General features: G+C 42.0%; 1 protein-coding gene and 1 long non-coding RNA gene across 5 annotated transcripts in view; one reads left to right on the top strand and one right to left on the bottom strand.

Annotated features, from left to right (window-relative positions):
- Positions 1-8,912, bottom strand: part of LOC101787534 (probable E3 ubiquitin-protein ligase HERC1) — a 19,788-nt gene extending 10,876 nt beyond the window's left edge. For 2 of the 4 annotated variants that reach the window (XM_063235106.1, XM_063235105.1), the window contains exons 1-3: positions 8,757-8,912; positions 6,330-7,282; positions 1,305-1,463 (exon numbers count right to left, since the gene is read on the bottom strand). In XM_063235106.1, coding sequence (XP_063091176.1) covers positions 1,305-1,463; positions 6,330-6,728 — 558 coding nt within the window. In that variant the 5' untranslated portion in view covers positions 6,729-7,282; positions 8,757-8,912. The remainder of the gene's footprint in view (positions 1-1,304; positions 1,464-6,329; positions 7,283-8,756) is intronic. The other 2 variants (XR_010042778.1, XR_010042779.1) reach the window with 1 other exon arrangement.
- On the top strand, positions 8,754-17,183 carry LOC134472790 (uncharacterized). The gene is made up of 2 exons (XR_010042780.1): positions 8,754-8,883; positions 12,317-17,183. It is a non-coding gene; the product is annotated as an uncharacterized LOC134472790 (long non-coding RNA).

The raw sequence follows: 17,183 nt of genomic DNA, 5'->3' as shown, positions 1-17,183 counted from the left end.
TAACTTTTACACATAAGTGTTATAAAAGGCCTGGTTATTGAGTCAGATGGCAAATTAACACCCAATCTCTCCATGATTCATTTATTAAAGACTGATTCATTTCAAAGGGTCACAAGACTCTAAAAATGGCAAAAAAAAGAAGGGAACAGGTAGTAAAATGTTCTTTGGGTAACTTCCTGTGAACCCCCAGGGTTGTCTTACTTTCCTCCCCCAAGGGATACAGATAAGTAGAATACAGCCATCTGCAGTAATGATCCAGAGAGGCAAAAGTCTATCCTTATCTTCTCAGTTTCAGCATAACTGATATTCCAGGAGTCAGTTTGTGTCTACACTAACAACAAAGCATCTTTTTCCTACTACACTTAAAAGATTTACAGAATTTCTCTGGGACGTGTTTGCCATAGCAAGGCCCAGTGAGAGAAATCATTACCTTAATGAAAAATGGTAGAAAGTGAACCACATCCATGGCACCTCAAATTTCACCACAAATGTCAAGTTCTTTCTATGACTTTTCAATGCTATAATTGTGAAAATTTCACTTGTGATTTTATTTCAAAAGATACTACATTGTAAACATATAATCAGATGACTACTTACTTGGTAGATATACAATATGAAAGTACCACAGAGGAAAAGTTGACTTACATGCCCTGCAAGATTCCATTCTATGCTTTTATCAATGCAAAGTATATTACACTTACAACTTTGTAATTCCTATAATAAAAGAAATGACTATTTTGAACCAAATATAAAATCCCAATCAATGTTTTCAAACAAAATATCCATAGTATTTAATTCTAATGAAGTTTAGTTAGAATTTTTTTCTCTTTTTTTGCAACTGGGAATGGAACCCAGAAACACTGAGCTATATTCCCAGCCCTTTTTTATTTTGATAGAAGGTCTTGCTAATCTGCTAAATTGCTCAGGCTGGGCTCCAACTTGCAATCCTTTTGCCTCAGTCTCCCAGAATACTAGGATTATAGGCAGGTGCTACCACAACCAACTTAGAATTTTTAAAGTTTCATAACACATTAAAGTTTTGCAGAACTTTCATTGTTGTTCTACATATTCATCTGCCTTCTATGTCACCAAAAAAAAAAAAAAATCAACTTATGGTGTTTTGTTTTATTTTGTTTTTCTTAAAAATTTAGCCTGGCTATATTGCCCAGACTGGCCTCAAACTCCTCAGCTCAAGCATTTATCTTGCTTCACTTACATGAATAGCTAGGACTGGACACAAACACTGCATCCATCTTATAGTGCTGAAATATCTATCAGCCTATATCTTCTGAGAAGATACATACATTAAAAACCCTTGTATCACTTAAACAGGACTCATTTTGGAATTCTCCAACAGCTGTTACAGTGCAGAACTTTTCTTCTGGAAATTCTCTGCCTTCAAAACGTCGTGCAATGGAGTCAGGTGTGGTGGTACACACCTGTGATCCCAGTACTCTGGAAGACTGAGAAAGGAAGATCAAAAACTTGAGCCCAGTCTGGGGAACTTAACAACTCAGCAAGACCCTCACCCGAAATATAAAACTGGCTGGGGATGCAGCTCAAGGCTCTAGTACTAGAAGAAAGAAAAATAAAAACTCCTACAATGAAGCCCAAGTAAATGACCCTTCAGACAACTTTCCTTACCCCAGCAAAGCTAAACAGTTCAGTACTTTCTTGCTTTATAGATGGCTCCCTTTCCCATTTCTCAAAAGTGTTTATAAACTTAAAATGTAAAGCCTGGGTTGACAGTGAAGATCAGAGATAAAACACTTGATAGGCAAACCTTCCTATCATCAGGCTCTGTTCCCCCCACCCCATCATTAACTATCATTTATAACTATTTTCTTCTGCTTGCTGTCAATAAGCTAATCAGACTCTTCCAATCACAGAATATGCTGCCATCTCTACATTTTTGGTTCTACTTAGCTAGTTTTTTTTTTTCTTTCCTTCCTTCCTTTCTCTCATTCTTTTTCCCTTCCTTTCTTCTTCGTGTTTTTCTAACCAGGGACCTCTAAATTGCTTAGGCTACCTTGAATTTGTGATCCTCCCACCTCGGCCTCCCCAGTAACTAGGATTATAGGTGTGTGCCACTGTGCCCAACTTAGCTACTTCTGTTATTACTGGGTCACCTTCAGTTGCCAAGTCAGTTTTTCTTCGTAACTACTTTAGGAAGGGCTTCTCAAGTTTTAATGATACTAATTACCTGACAATCTTGTTAAAATATAGATTCTGATTCAGGAAGTATAGACAGGGCTAAGATTTTGCTTTTTTTCTTCTTTTTTCAGTATGGGGAGTCAAATTCAAGGGCATTCTAACACTAATAAGTTACATCCTACGTCTTTTCACTGGGAGATCTCACTGGGAGAGTCTCACTGAATTTCCCAGGCTGGGCTTACACTGATGATCCTGCTGCTTCAGCTTCCCAAACAGCTGAGATTACAGGTGTGCACCATCACGACCATCAAGAGTCTACATTTCTAACAAATCCCAGGTGATGCTCATGCTACTCTCTGAGGCTCATATTTTGACATGGAGGGCTGGAACCACACAAAAAGCTGAATGTTTCAGGAAATAACCAGTCCCTAGATATATATTGCATTGCTATAGCAGCCAATACTTTGGCACAACCTCTCTAAATTGTTTAATTAGCTGCACAGCATTTCTGGGGAAAACACAGTTGTGATATGTGGCTCCATTATTTAAAGGCAACCTCTTGTGATCACTAAATCAAGTGATGAGGAACAAACTGCTGTAACTTTATGGTAGCTGGCACCAAAGCCATTATAATCCCTCCTTCATACTTTTCTAGGACAATGCTTAAAACAGCAATAGTGACCAATCTAGGTTTAAATCTAGGCTGCATACTTACTAGTCACATGACTCATCTTTAGATACAACTGGGAAGACAGATCATGTATGCCTTTCCAACACATAGCAAGATCTCAAAACTGACAGCAGTACTTAATATTATGTACACTGAAAAAGAGAATATTAGGATATTAATTCTTGCTAAATTTAAAAATATTATACCAAGGTTAGACTATAGCTCAGTGGTAGAGCACTTGCCTAACAAGTGTAAGGGCCTATGATTTTCAATACTTAAAAAAGTAAATAGATAAAAGAAAAACCTAAACTAATAAAATATTCTGCAAATTCCATGTAATACACATTGTCACTAGTTTATTTCCTTTTCCAAGAAAAGTCAATTAGTTGAGGATGAGTCTACCCCAGTCAAGATTAGAGACATCTCTACAATCCACTCTACACAGAATTGTTAGTACTGTGTGTTTTATAAATATGCTGCATAGCTAGAAACAACTAAAATTACCCATCTTTAAGGAAATTAAGTTGTGCAAGACAGTTGATTAAATGTGTAACTTCATATACCATTAATATATGATACAAAGTATAATAGTCCACGTAAAAATTAAAGCAACATAAAGTCGTGATTTCTAAAGTATCCATTTAATTACCTTTGTCTTAAATAATTACCATCCAAAATAATATAATACCTTTCCCCCCACATTTGTCTAAGGTATTCAGACAAGGATGTACAACTAGAGGGAGTACATTTCCTTAAGGTTCTGTCTTTTCTCAAAATTGCTTCAGTGACTTTCCACTGCCTACAAGTTAAGTGCCCAAATCATACATCACGGGATATAGCACCTGCCTAGCTCACAGCCTCATCTCATCCCATTCTACACCCCATATCCAGAAATGTGTATGTCTCCCTCTTCCATTAAACCACGATCTAGCTAAAGTAAAGACACAGATGCTTTTAAACCCAGCACCTAACAATATCTGGAACAAAGTTCCAGTAAACATTCAATGGCATCAAATGCCAAAGGAGTTTATATTATGGTTTATTTTTTTTTAGAATTTGAAGATGTACATTTACATTACAATATGAATAACTTTCTTTTCCCTCTACTCTTATTTAAAGAGTATTTTATATGTGCCTACTCAAATATATACTTGGGTAGCTGAGTTTAAGAATTCCACAAATAAACATAATTCACAGATTTAACTCATTTTGTTAGACTTTGGTAATGAACTGATGGTTATGTGCAGCTCCCTGTATCTTACAATTCAAATACTATCCCAGTCATACAGAGGCCAAGAAACTCATGGTAAGGACATTCAGGTCACATGGGGTCTAACACAGCAGGAGAGGCTCACGTAGTCTGAGTTCTCAGAGTACATAGTAGAGGGTAAGAAACTTGAGTTCTGGAGATCAAGATCATCATCAGATTCAGTCATTTGCTACACAAGGAGCAATAACTAATACAAAATTCAATTAAATAACCATTCCTTTCCCCTAAAACCAATCTGAGTTTTAATTTAATTGATATCTAATGCAGGTCAGAGGTAACTTTGAGAGAGCCAAATTAAATCAAACACACAGATTTCTTCCCCAGAGTAGAGGCATGATTCTACAGAAAGCAATGTAGTTTTCTAGAACACCAGTGGCCCAACAAGGAGCTATGCTACAGGGCACTATATGGCCTTGAAGCCCTCTGAGCTTCAGTTGGTAGGTGACTTCTGACTAGGTATGCTTGGTAGTTTGCCCAAGAATGAGGCCAAGTGGAGATAAAGCTGAAAATCCAGCAATAAAATAAACATATTTTACATCTACTTTTAAAGTCGTCATTAATGGGGGAAAAATGAATCAATTTAGCAAAAATGGAATAAAAACTGCATAGAATAATCAGAAAAAATAATAAGCTTTGCAGACTGATTCAGGGTCATAAGAACTATTTAATATTATGCCTGATCTATTATGTACTTAAATCTGGAGTACCTGTTATATTACATTGTTGTTCAATGTATTTGTAAATCCAAGCTACCACATTTGTTTCATCTTCAAGACCAGGGTAATTAACATCTGCCTCACACTTAACATGATAACTGAATGAGACAGCACATAAAGTACGTGGTGCTGGATGGTAGGCACTCAACAAAATGAATTCTCTTCCTTCCTTCCTTGGGATGAAATATTGCAGGCTAATTAAATGAAGAATAAAACATATAAGTAAGTATACACATTTACTATAAAGATTTCTTGGGTGTGCAGAGCAATTTACACTATCAATCAGTGGTCTAGGTTTCTGAGGTAATCTCTTCCTTATAAGAAGGGTATTTGTAGGCTAAGGCCTTAGACATATAATCTACTAGTGACATATTTAACTGTTTTAACTAATAAATCCATTAGTTAATATTTCACAATAAAAAACAGCAAAAAAAAAAAAAAAAACGGACAGTGTAGCCTAACTGAATTAAGTCAGTTTAAAAACATTTGAGTCTTACTCTTCCAAGTTAGTATTTTCATATTCAAATTTTTATCCTTGGTTTTCACAAAAGTATTAATTTCAGTCTTAAAAATTCTTGAAATTTATTAGATAGTACACTATGTTGTTTGTTTTTTAATATGGTGTGCAAGGTTATGACAGTCAAGCAATTTCCTCTGATGACATACTTTTTTCAGACTCCTGCTTAGCTCATCATTTCCCTTCTTTCAGGTCTCCACTCAAATGTCACAATGCAGAGTCCTTCCTTAATCACACTGACTAAAATAGCGCATCTTTCACCTCACAGCCTTTTCCCTGAGTCTGCCACTCTCTAATCCCTGTGTTCTTCATTTTTCATCTTAGAACTTCTCTCTACTTGAAATTTTGTATGTACTGTTTCTCTCACCCTACTCAACTGTTAGCTCTATGAAGGCAGAAACAGCACCCACAGGCCTATAACCCCAGGCTGTAGACTAACAGTTGTTGTACCATAAGTGATTAACAAAACTTGGGAACCAAGGACGAAATTGCACATGTTTTAGAAAGACTTTCATATTAACTTGGCAAGGTCCCTCATTTTACATGAGTTTATAAGTATTCAGAAGTTAAATGAATTTCCCACACTCACATAAATCTTGAAACTAAAACAGTAAACCTGCTTCCTAATCCAGTGGTCTTAATTCTGTACCAATTAGTCTGTCCTTACTTATCAACATGGATGAGTTTTTCATACAAAGTACATAAATATTAACTACCAAACACCAGAAGAAGTTTTAAATCATTTACTTATCACTAATTCACTAAAAGCTGGTGTGACTTTCTCAAAAATTGTTACAAACTTGAAAATTGACATTTACAGCCAGGCATGGTGGCACATACCTATAATCCCAGGATTTGGGAGGTTAAGGGAGGAGGATCACCTCAAGTTCAGGCCAGCCTGGGCTACATAATGAGTTTAAGGCCAGTCTGGATTTCAGAGTGAGACTCTGCCTTAAAAACCCAAAAAAAGAAGTAAGTAAAGTTGACAGTTAAAGTACATACCAAAGGACGTCTCATCTGCATTAAGACAGTCATAAAGCAGTCAAAGCTGATCATTCCTTCCTGGCTTGACAGTAGTTTGGTTTTCTCCATGTTATTAACAACTGCTGAAGCCCCCAAAGCCATTTCTATCCATTCAAGAAGATACCGCAGAGAGCCTCGCTGAGCTGCTAAACCAAGCAGCAACTCAGAAGCTAATCTCCGACCTAAAATGTCTACCCCAGAATTGGGAATAGTTACTCCTTTAAGAAATGTTGTTACTTGTGATAAGCAGTCCAAACCCACAGGAGGAATCTTGCTTTCATTGGCTAAAGATAATGGTGGCAAAGAGCTCACAACTTCAATTGCAGAATGAATAACATCGTTGCAAAGACTAAGGCCAGGTCCCGACACAGGCATCATCCAACTTTGTCTCAGAAGTGCAAATAATAACTTAGACCAGTTCGAACACCCATTTCTGTAAGTGCATCAGTGCCTGACCGAGGACGTTCACTCACAGAATGGACAGCTGCTGCACCAGAGCTGCTCTCCGGAGAATGCCGCGCTGTTTCACTTTTCCTTTGTCATGGTATTTATTAGAAAGTGCATAGAAGACACGCTGGAGTACAAGCAGGCGTTTTCGCAGCGCCCCAGCAAATGGAGAATCTGAACAAACCGTCTCTGCTAGTGCTAGCTGGCTGCTAAGAAGTGCATCCAAATAATGGTCCTGTTCGTCATTTGAAAGAGATTCACGTTCAAAGTCTGGCAACTGTGGTCCTTTGAGACATAAAACTTGTTGGGGCAAAGGTACTACATCCTTATTGCTGACTAGTTTAGAAAACGGGATGGCAGCTCCCTCTCTTGTAGCAATAGATTCACTGTCTTCTGTAATCCAGAACTGTTCAGGTGTTCGAGCCATTTCAGTTTCACTGGTGGAACCATAGTTGCCATGTTGATTTATTCTTCAGCCATTAGTTCTATAAGGGGAAAGGAGAAAAGTCAAAAACTTATATGAGTGATTTGTAAAATGTTTCTAAACTTCCACCTTATATTACAATTAGTGATTTCAAGTTGGTGAAATGAAAATGAAGTCTGGAGTTGAATTCATGGTTCTGTACCAATCGTGGTATTTTAGCTTTGATGAACTCATGGTTTTATTAACATTAAGGAGAAATGGGTGAAGGGATACAGGAACTTTTCTTATAAAAAATTATTTTAAAAAATAGTGATTTCTTCAAATGATACTTTTCCCTTCAGGTTCTAATGTCACGTGACTCCCACATTTCATCTCTAACCAAGACCTCTTCCCTAAACTCATATATACAATTATTCTCTTTGCTTCACCACATAGATACCTCATGGGCATTTAAAAGTCTACATGTCTAAATTTGAACTCCTAATCTACCACACAATCACCACTAGAACTCAAATCTGTCCCTCATCTCAATAATTCCCAATCCCATCACTATCCAGTGATGGTGATCTTTCAGAAATCAGTACCCAAACTGCAACCCAAAGCCCACTGACATATCACAAAGTGCCAACACAGGAATTAAACCTTAATACTGAGGTTTCAGTTTAGAAAAACAAATCATACCTTAATATCTTTCATCTTAAAAGAAAAACAAGTAATATGTATGCCATATGTTCACCACCACTGTCTTACTTAGATCCTTGAAGACCTTCACTGAATCTGTCCTAACACTCTACATTCCATTGGTGAGCCCCATTTTCACAAACTATATCCTGAACCCAACTCCACTGCTACAACCCTGGTCCAAGCCATCAACTCATAGGTCAACTGTTCTCTTGTTCCATGGCTACTCTGTATAGCAGGTAAGGGGTTGCACTGGAAGTGGTAGGTTGGAATTAACTTGCTAGAATTTCAGTAACTTTTCCAAGGGATTACAAATATAAACTTCCTGGACCATGAGGAAGACCCGGAAGTGTTCTCTATACTCAAATATAAGGGGAAAAAATTAAATTCTGTACCAAAGCACACTGGTTATATAATTTGAAGATTATAGAATGCCACAATTGCAAATAAAAATAAAAGAGAAAAATCACTCAATTCCAGTGTACACACTCTCACTCCCCTCCAGCCATAGGGCTTTATGGCAAGGCAGGCAGACTAAGAAAATTACAAACAAGGAAAAGGAAGTCTGATGAAAGGCCCTAAAGGTGATTTGGGGTAACAGCAACAAGGATCAAATGGAGGGGCGGGTCCCTCGGCCCCACCCGGGAGTCGGCTCGCCACTGAGGCCCGGACGCAGGAGACCTCCCAGGGTTCCCCCATGCCCTAGCCGAGAGGGTTCCCTCAGGCTCCGCCCGCCGCCTACCCAGGACCCCGCGAGCCCCGCTCCGAGGCGGCCCCAGAACGGCCCGGGGCGGCCTCTCCCAGTCAGCCGAGCACCTTCACAAGCAGCTGGAAGGCAAACAAGGAGGCGTTACCGTGGGCGGCAGTGGAGTGGCGGAGGTGGGGCGCGGCTCCAGCGACCCGAGCCCCGCTCCGCAGCGGCTGTGGTGGTCGCATCCTTTATTTTTGCGGCAGCGGCTACGACTTGTCAAAGGGAAAGAGGTAAGAGGCGGCAGCCGCGGCAGCAGGCGAATCTCGCGGGATTTGGGTGGAACTCTCGCGCGGTCCGGAGGCTTCGCCCCGCCCCCAGTCTGTGCTCTAGAGGGAAGAGGGTTGGGGAGAAGTGTGAAGGGAGTGTGAGGGAGGTTATGCGCGCCGAGGGGACGGGAGACAGGGAATGGGACAGGAGGGAAAGGGACAAGAGAGGCCCGGGAGCGGGGAAAGCTAGCCCGCCTGACAGGGCCCGGGGACCGCTGCTCGGCCCTCACGGAGCCCGAGCAGCCCGTCAGCGCGCGCGACGCAGACTCTGCCGAGGATGCACAATTGGGGGCGCTTCATAAAGGGCCGGAGCGGTGGGGGCCGGCGGGCACGCCCCGGTTTCCTCGCCATCTGCGGAAAAAGCCAGGCGTCTGGATGCTGCGGGACGAAGGGACACTGGGGAAGCCTGGTGGCCGCACCCCCTTGCGCTCTTTATCGCGCCTTACACTCGGCGCTGCTCGAGCGCTGCGAACCCGGAGCTGGGCGCGGGGAAGTCAAACTCAGGCAGGTGATTTGTATCCTGGGTTGTGACCCGGATCTGCACTGGGAAGCCCCTTAAGGGCAAGGGCACTGTAGCGTGGGCATCGTATCCACAGCGCCTAACGCGGGTCCACGGGGTGCTTGAATTGTTGAATGACTATCCTTACACCTGTTGTCACTCCTAGGTGTCCACCTTTGTGGGAACCTTTGACAAAACATTCTGACCCTCAGTTAGTGTGTAACAGATGCGAGGGTACAGGGACAAAATAGGCAGGGACAGGAGAAGATGGTACACATTAATACAATACCCAAAACCATGTGTTTTGAATGTAAAAAAACTATAATGAGGCAGAAGAGGGAGCCCTTATCCATGGTTAAATTGGGTGTATATGTATATTGTATGAGGCATTTTAGTCCAAGAGTCAAGAGCTAGTTTCTCATTGTCAGCCACTAGTGAAAATTTTGAAATCTCACCAAGTGCATGACTGTGAGCAAGTTGCTTAACGTCTCTGAACCTTATCTGCCAATTTACTATGTTACTTCTTACTACACTGCTCCTCTGCGAAGTAAAATATATGCCAATGGCATATTTTTTGACCTGGCACCAAAGGTACTCACTAAGGTAAGACATGATGCCACATACCTGTTAGCACTCTAGGAGGCTGAGGCAGGAGAATTGCAAGTTCAAACCCAGTCTGGGCAACTTTCCAACTTAGGAAGACCGTGTCTCAAACAAAAAACAAAACATAAGTCTAGATATATAGTTCAGTGCAAAGGCTCATAGTACAACTCCCAGTTTTACAAAAGAAAAAAAGTATTACTTCTAACATTAAATTACACCCCCAAACTCTTGTCATCCTCGATTTAACTGTCTAATGATGTAGTCATCTATACTACTCACAAATATTCATAACATTGTTTTTTTACTTGAACATCTAAAACTGCACTGGACTCCTTTTGTTCATTCTCTTTTCAAGAAAAGGTGCAGAGCTTTAAAGGCCAATTGAAAGACTCCCTCCTTTGTTCCTTCTCTCTCAGGGTTGTGTGCAGAAGAGAAGAGAATACAGTTTGAGTCAAACTGTATGTAATAATTAAATACTGCTAATGGTAGCAAGTAAGCCCCCACTATTCCTCACCTTTACCTTGAGCATGTCACTCCATACTTCAGTCAGTATCTGCTGGAGCCTTTAGTCAGCCTCTTTCTCTGAGCTCTGCCACTCCATTTTATCTGGATCACCCTTAAAGAAAATATTAGAGATAGAAGTGGAGGAGTAGAGCCAGACATATGGTATACACATGTAATCCCAGCACTCAGGAGGCTGAGGCAGGAGGATTGATGGAAGTTCAAGACCAGCCTAGGCTACCAAGTGAGGTCAAAGCCAGCCTAAACTACATAGCAAGGCCTTGTTTCAAAAAGACAAAAATAAATTTTTGTCTTTTTGACAAAAAAGGAGGAGGAGGAATCTCAAGCCCAAGGCTCTGGCATCACAGGCCTTTGCGCTAATTGTACTTTGAGCAACATAATCTGGCCACACCAAACCCACATTTTCTTCCCCCACACATGGTAGTCACCTCCATCCCACTGGTTGGGATCTGAGGAGGCACCCCAGAGAGAAGATAAGGATTTCAACACATGCCCACAGAACAGATTCTTGACTCTTTGTGGAACTGTAGGACTCATCAGTTGTAGAGAGGCCACAATGACTCCATTTTGTCCCAGACACATCTGGTCAATGATATTATGGGGAAAAGTGTAGGCCATGAAACATGGCTCCCACCCCAAGGTAAAAACATGAGGTTCTGTAAGGTCAAGAAGCAAACAAATTATATAATCTTGCTAGGCTGGCCAGGTACCAGCCATTTTGCTGACCCTTAGTGTGTGTGACCCTTTATTTTCCTTTGTTTGCAAAACTCCAACCTCTAGCACCTAAATAGGGGACTCAACAGCGGAGACTTCTGCTGTGGAGAGTGACTTGCCTTCACTGTGTTCCTGGGGTGGGACATGGCTCCCGATGCATTGACTTCCTTTTCTTCAGAAAATTCCCGGGTAGGTCATGGGAATTCCCTGTCTGAAGTGCAGCAGAAACAAGGCAGAACTGCTTTTTCTCCTTAAGAAGGTGGGCCATGAGCTCCCTAGTACAACTTTTGTGAGAAATTCATGATTATTGTCCTTGGTACCCTGAGGGAGGAATGCTCATTATGAAGGATTGGGAAAAGACAGGCAAACTGCTGCATGTGGAGCCTCGAGCCCCTATTTCTTTTTTTTTTTTATCAGTACCGGGGATCAAACTCACAACTGCCTGCTTGCAAGGCAGGCGCTTATGCTGCTGAGCTAAATCCCCAGCCCTATCTAGCCCTATTTCTGCCCTGCACACCTGGCATCTCTGCTGGGATGCTATCGCAACCTTTGGCCAGCAAACAGATGGAACACCACATAGGTGATTTCCAGGTCCTCCCAGCTGTGCCACTTCTGCTGTCTCTACCTTAACTGGGTAAGACCCTATTTTCCTTTGACCACTCAACAGTTAGCTTCTCTATTCAGTGCTCTACTGATGTGATCTTTGATTCTCCTTCTTTATAGCAGGCACTTCAGAGCATTGCTCACACATATACCACAGTTAGGGTGGATCGAGTCTCAACCCTAACCCTTCTCTCCTTTCTCATTTTTCATTCAAACCCTTTGCCCACTGGGGCTCTTATTGCCATCCAGAACAGCAAGATATTTATTGTTGGATGGTTACATTTACCCCACTCGCCTGGTAGTACTTTATTTCCCATTATTAATGCTATTTCTTCTCTTATCTCTCAAGGACATTCTTGTGCACTTATACTCCTTGGAATTTATTTCACTGATATTGTTTTACCACTTACCAAGGCTGACTTCTCCTTTCTGCTGTCCTCTACTGTTTCTCTTCAGGTCTCTTTGGCTATGTTGGTTCCATTTCTTTCAACATGCCCCCAGACCCAGGCTGATGGGGCTGGTGCCCCTCCTGACCTGAGTGAGAGGAGATGCTTCTGTAATATCCCCAAGAGGCCCTGTGTGGATTCCTGCTCATTGCAGTTGCCCTGCACAGAATGAGTTGGCACCATGGGCTGCACAACCCAATTCCACAGTTTCACCTCTCCCTGAATCAAACCCTGCCACTTCAAAAGCAACCGAAGACAACAACTGCTCAGCCAGTGACCTAGGATGATATAAAGGTGCTGATCCACTCTGCCCAAGGCTTGCTCCGTGCATCTGAAGAGGAGCCCACTGCTGAAAAGCTGCTTGTGGCGGTATTTACCAAATTGGCAATGAACTCTTTAATGCCTGTTTGTATTCTATTGCTATGTGTTTTACAACCCACCATGGAGACTTTATAGAGTCCCACAACCTCCAAGAAAGATTGGAATGCAATATTTGGGTTCAACTGGCAAAAATAACTCTCATTTCTGTCTTACTCAAAAGACACAAATAAAATACATTCTCGGGTCCTGTCTGATTCCGGTTTGCGAGGACCTGCCTTTCTAAGTAATTACATCATTTTCTCCAATATTCCAAACGAAATTGTAACATATGCTGATTATCCAAAATGGAGCACTCCCGCCCTTAAAAAACCTGATAATGCTGTTAAAATGTTCACTCCATATGTAGCAACTTCAAATGCCTCTTTCTCATACTGAAAATTGTACTACTCAATATCTTTACCTTCCTCATAGTACTTAGAATTGTTCTAGCTATGAGCCCATATTGTATAGACATAGACATGTTCCTGTCCCTGCTGGATGGTTTTTCTCTTGTGAAGAGTAGATCTTCAGTTATATCCCTGCAAACTTATAATACAAAATGCTGCCTTAGTCACCTTATTATAGTGTTGCCTTCCCCTGAATTTATACTGTCTCACACCAAACGGTCTACAACTAATATCACTGACCTATGTGGGGACTTTTCTATTAGCCTATTAACCAAAACAGAATTTATACTTTAGGTATTTCTTTGGTTGGTGTGCCTGCTCTGGCAGCCAAGGCCAATCGCACTATTAATGCACAGGCTTGTCTTATAGTAAAGCAAATTAATTATACTTCCACAGTTTTGGCATTATTAAACAAAGAACAAAGTGAGCACCAACAATTCATTTTAGATAATTGTGCTGCAACTGATTATCTACTTCTATTGCATCATCATGGATGTAATGAAATTGCTCAAATGTGCTGTTTCAATTTGTCTGATGAAAGTAAATTCAATGGGAAAGTAAATTCAATGGGAAACTTCATAATTTACAAGAACTTACCAGATACATATGTCCCAAGGGATCAATACTGGATTATGGAATTTCCTTACAGGATGGTTTCCAGACATCAATTGGCTAAAAAAAATGTTTCTTTATGGTGCTATTGTCCTTATCTGCTGGCATCCCATCCCTATACAAAATGTTCATACCTATCCCTAGACAAAATGTTCATACCTATCCCTATACAAAATGTTCATACCTATCCCTATACAAAATGTTCATACCTAAATGCCAGCTTCTAACATGGTAAGAAAGCCTAAACTAAAAAAAAGAAAGGGGAGATATAGAGAGGCCACTCTGACTCCATTTTGTCCCAGACACATCCAGCTGATAACATTATAGGGAAAAATGTAGCCTTGAAACATGGCTCCCACCCCAAGGTAAAAACATGAGGTCTTGTAAGGTCAAGAAGCAAACAAGTTATATAATCTAAGCATGTGCGATTTGAGTTTCTTTGTTCTTTATCAATAAAAGTTACTTGCTTAGGCTGGCCTGGTGGCAGCCATTTTGCTGTGTGTGTGTGAGACCCTTTATTTTCCCTTTGCTTGCAGAACCCCAACAATTATGCCTTTCAGCATAAACAGAATCAAAGAAGTACACACGAGTGCGGGCACTCAAGGGTAAGGCACACTGGTATGGTCTGGAGTTGGAGATACTTTTATGGTCTGGGGAGTATCCTCTAGACCTATGATCCAGGGTGTGTATATCTGGTATCAGGTCATGCTTTCCTGGCCTGGGTTAAAATGCAACCCATTTACATGTATTTAAAGTTTGGATATGGTACTTAAGTTAGTAGTGCTGTTTCATTGAGGGTAGAAATCTGTGGGATTTGTGAATTTCTACTGTGGAAAAAAAAGCACAGGCCTAATATACACAATTTTAAAGAATCTTAGGAATGAGGAGCAAGAGACTTAGAAAGGAAAAAACAGGTCTACGACTGAAAATAGTATTGTAGGAGATCCACGCCATGTTGGAGCTTAGGACTCTGGGAAGCCAAGCCAGCATCTCCCCTCCCTGGTAAGTGGCAGTAGTTTAGCCCACTGCAGCCCTTCCAGGGGGAGAACTAGCAGTGTCTCCTGAGATCCACGCCATGCTGGAGCTTAGGACTCCTGGAAGCCAAGCCAGCATCTCCCCTCCCTGTAAGCGGAGGCAGGGTGGCAGCCTGCAGCCCTTCCAGGGGGAGAACTAGCAGTGTCTCCTGAGATCCACGCCATGCTGGAACTTAGGGCTCTGCAAAGCCAAGCCAGCACCTCCCCTCCCTGGTAAGCGGCAGTAGTTTAGCCCACTGCAGCCCTTCCAGGGGGAGAACTAGCAGTGTCTCCTGAGATCCACGCCATGTTGGAGCTTAGGACTCCTGGAAGCCAAGCCAGCATCTCCCCTCCCTGTAAGCGGAGGCAGGGTGGCAGCCTGCAGCCCTTCCAGGGGGAGAACTAGCAGTGTCTCCTGAAATCCACGCCATGCTGGAGCTTAGGACTCCTGGAAGCCAAGCCAGCATCTCCCCTCCCTGTAAGTGGAGGCAGGGTGGCAGCCTGCAGCCCTTCCAGGGGGAGAACTAGCAGTGTCTCCTGAGATCCACGCCATGCTGGAACTTAGGACTCTACGAAGCCAAGCCAGCACTTCCCCTCCCTGGTAAATGGCGGTAATTTAGCCCACTGCAGCCCTTCCAGGGGGAGAACTAGCAGTGTCTACTGAGATCCACGCCATGCTGGAGCTTAGGACTCGGGAAGCCAAGCCAGCATCTCCCCTCCCTGTAAGCGGAGGCAGGGTGGCAGCCTGCAGCCTTTCCAGGGGGAGAACTAGCAGTGTCTCCTGAGATCCACGCCATGCTGGAACTTAGGACTCTGCGAAGCCAAGCCAGCATCTCCCCTCCCTGGTAAGTGGCGGTAGTTTAGCCCACTGCAGCCTTTCCAGGGGGAGAACTAGCAGTGTCTCCTGAGATCCACGCCATGTTGGAGCTTAGGACTCTGGGAATCCAAGCCAGCACCTCCCTCCCTGGTAAGTGGTGGTGGTGTAGCCCACTGCAGCCCTTCCAGGGGGAGAACTAGCAGTGTCTCCTGAGATCCACGCCATGTTGGAGCTTAGGACTCTGGGAAGGCAAGCCAGCACCTCCCCTCCCTGGTAAGTGGCGGTAGTTTAGCCCACTGCACCCCTTCCAGGGGGAGAACTAGCAGTGTCTCCTGAGATCCATGCCATGTTGGAGCTTAGGACTCTGGGAAGCCAAGTTAGCATCTCCCCTCCCTGTAAGCGGAGGCAGGGTGGCAGCCTGCAGCCCTTCCAGGGGGAGAACTAGCAGTGTCTCCTGAGATCCACGCCATGCTGGAACTTAGGACTCTGCGAAGCCAAGCCAGCATCTCCCCTTCCTGGTAAGCGGCGGTAGTTTAGCCCACTGCAGCCCTTCAAGGGGGAGAACTAGCAGTGTCTCCTGAGATCCACGCCATGCTGGAGCTTAGGACTCCTGGAAGCCAAGCCAGCATCTCCCCTCCCTGTAAAAGACAGACACTATGGTAACTACTATTAAGTCGGGTTATTTGGTGGTGAAGCACGAGGTTGCTGAAACAGTCATGCTTTGACCTGTATTGTTATTTTGTTATGTCCTGTTTTATCTCAATCTCTCTCTTATTCTTTAAAAAAATTATTTAGTTATTTCTTATGTTTGTTTTAATTAAGGGGAAAATTTTTAAAAACTAGCAGGATATATAATAGTAACTCTTTTTGATTTCCTATTAACTTGTTTTGAAGTCTTGTAATACTCCCATGATCTTGTTTTGACTGATTAGACTCTGTTCCATTCTGTATGATAGTATCAAGTTTGAGGGTATAAGCAACTACTTCGAAGGCAATAAGATTCACTAAGAAGCCCGTTCTGGTTTGACTATTGTCTCCTTTGGAAGTCCTGTAATGTTTACAATGCCTAAGTTTTATTGGTCTTGTTCTCTACTGTTTTGTTCAACTTTATAATATCTAATGAGATAGACAATTCTTTTTAAGGAAACAAGACACATCGTTGATAACCATTGTTGATAACCTTGTACTGTTTTACATCATGTGCTATGTCTATCCTTGGTTTTGACTGACAGCTTTGTTTTACCATATTTGACTTTATTCTCTCCCCCCCAAAAAAGTAATAAGAACTAAGGAGTAATAAAATCCAAAATGTGTAAATTTTGTTGTAAAAAAGAGAGGGGGAAAAAATGAGCTCTAATGGATATAACAGCAAGTGTGTTTAGGGGTGTTAAATAGCTGACTATATTAATGTTTTTGGATCATTGAACACAGCTGTTTGCAGTCTCTCTGTTTGAATGTCCACTTTGTATTCTTTGATACTGTGATTTGAGCAACTATTTCTAAGATGATAATATGTAATCTATTAACAGGTGATTTCTTACTGTTTTTTTGTTGTTGTTGTTGTTGTTTGTTTGTAGTTCTGTATTACGTATACCCTTACACCGCTTTGTTTTGTTTTGTGTTTTTCTCTTTTTCCTTTTAAATAAAATTTAAAAAAAAGAAAAAAAA

Source organism: Cavia porcellus, unplaced genomic scaffold, assembly GCF_034190915.1.
Source record: "Cavia porcellus strain 051 isolate PalLab524CR breed Dunkin Hartley unplaced genomic scaffold, mCavPor4.1 scaffold_24, whole genome shotgun sequence".
NCBI classification, from domain to species: domain Eukaryota; kingdom Metazoa; phylum Chordata; class Mammalia; order Rodentia; family Caviidae; genus Cavia; species Cavia porcellus.
This window is presented reverse-complemented; position numbering and strand designations above follow the sequence as displayed.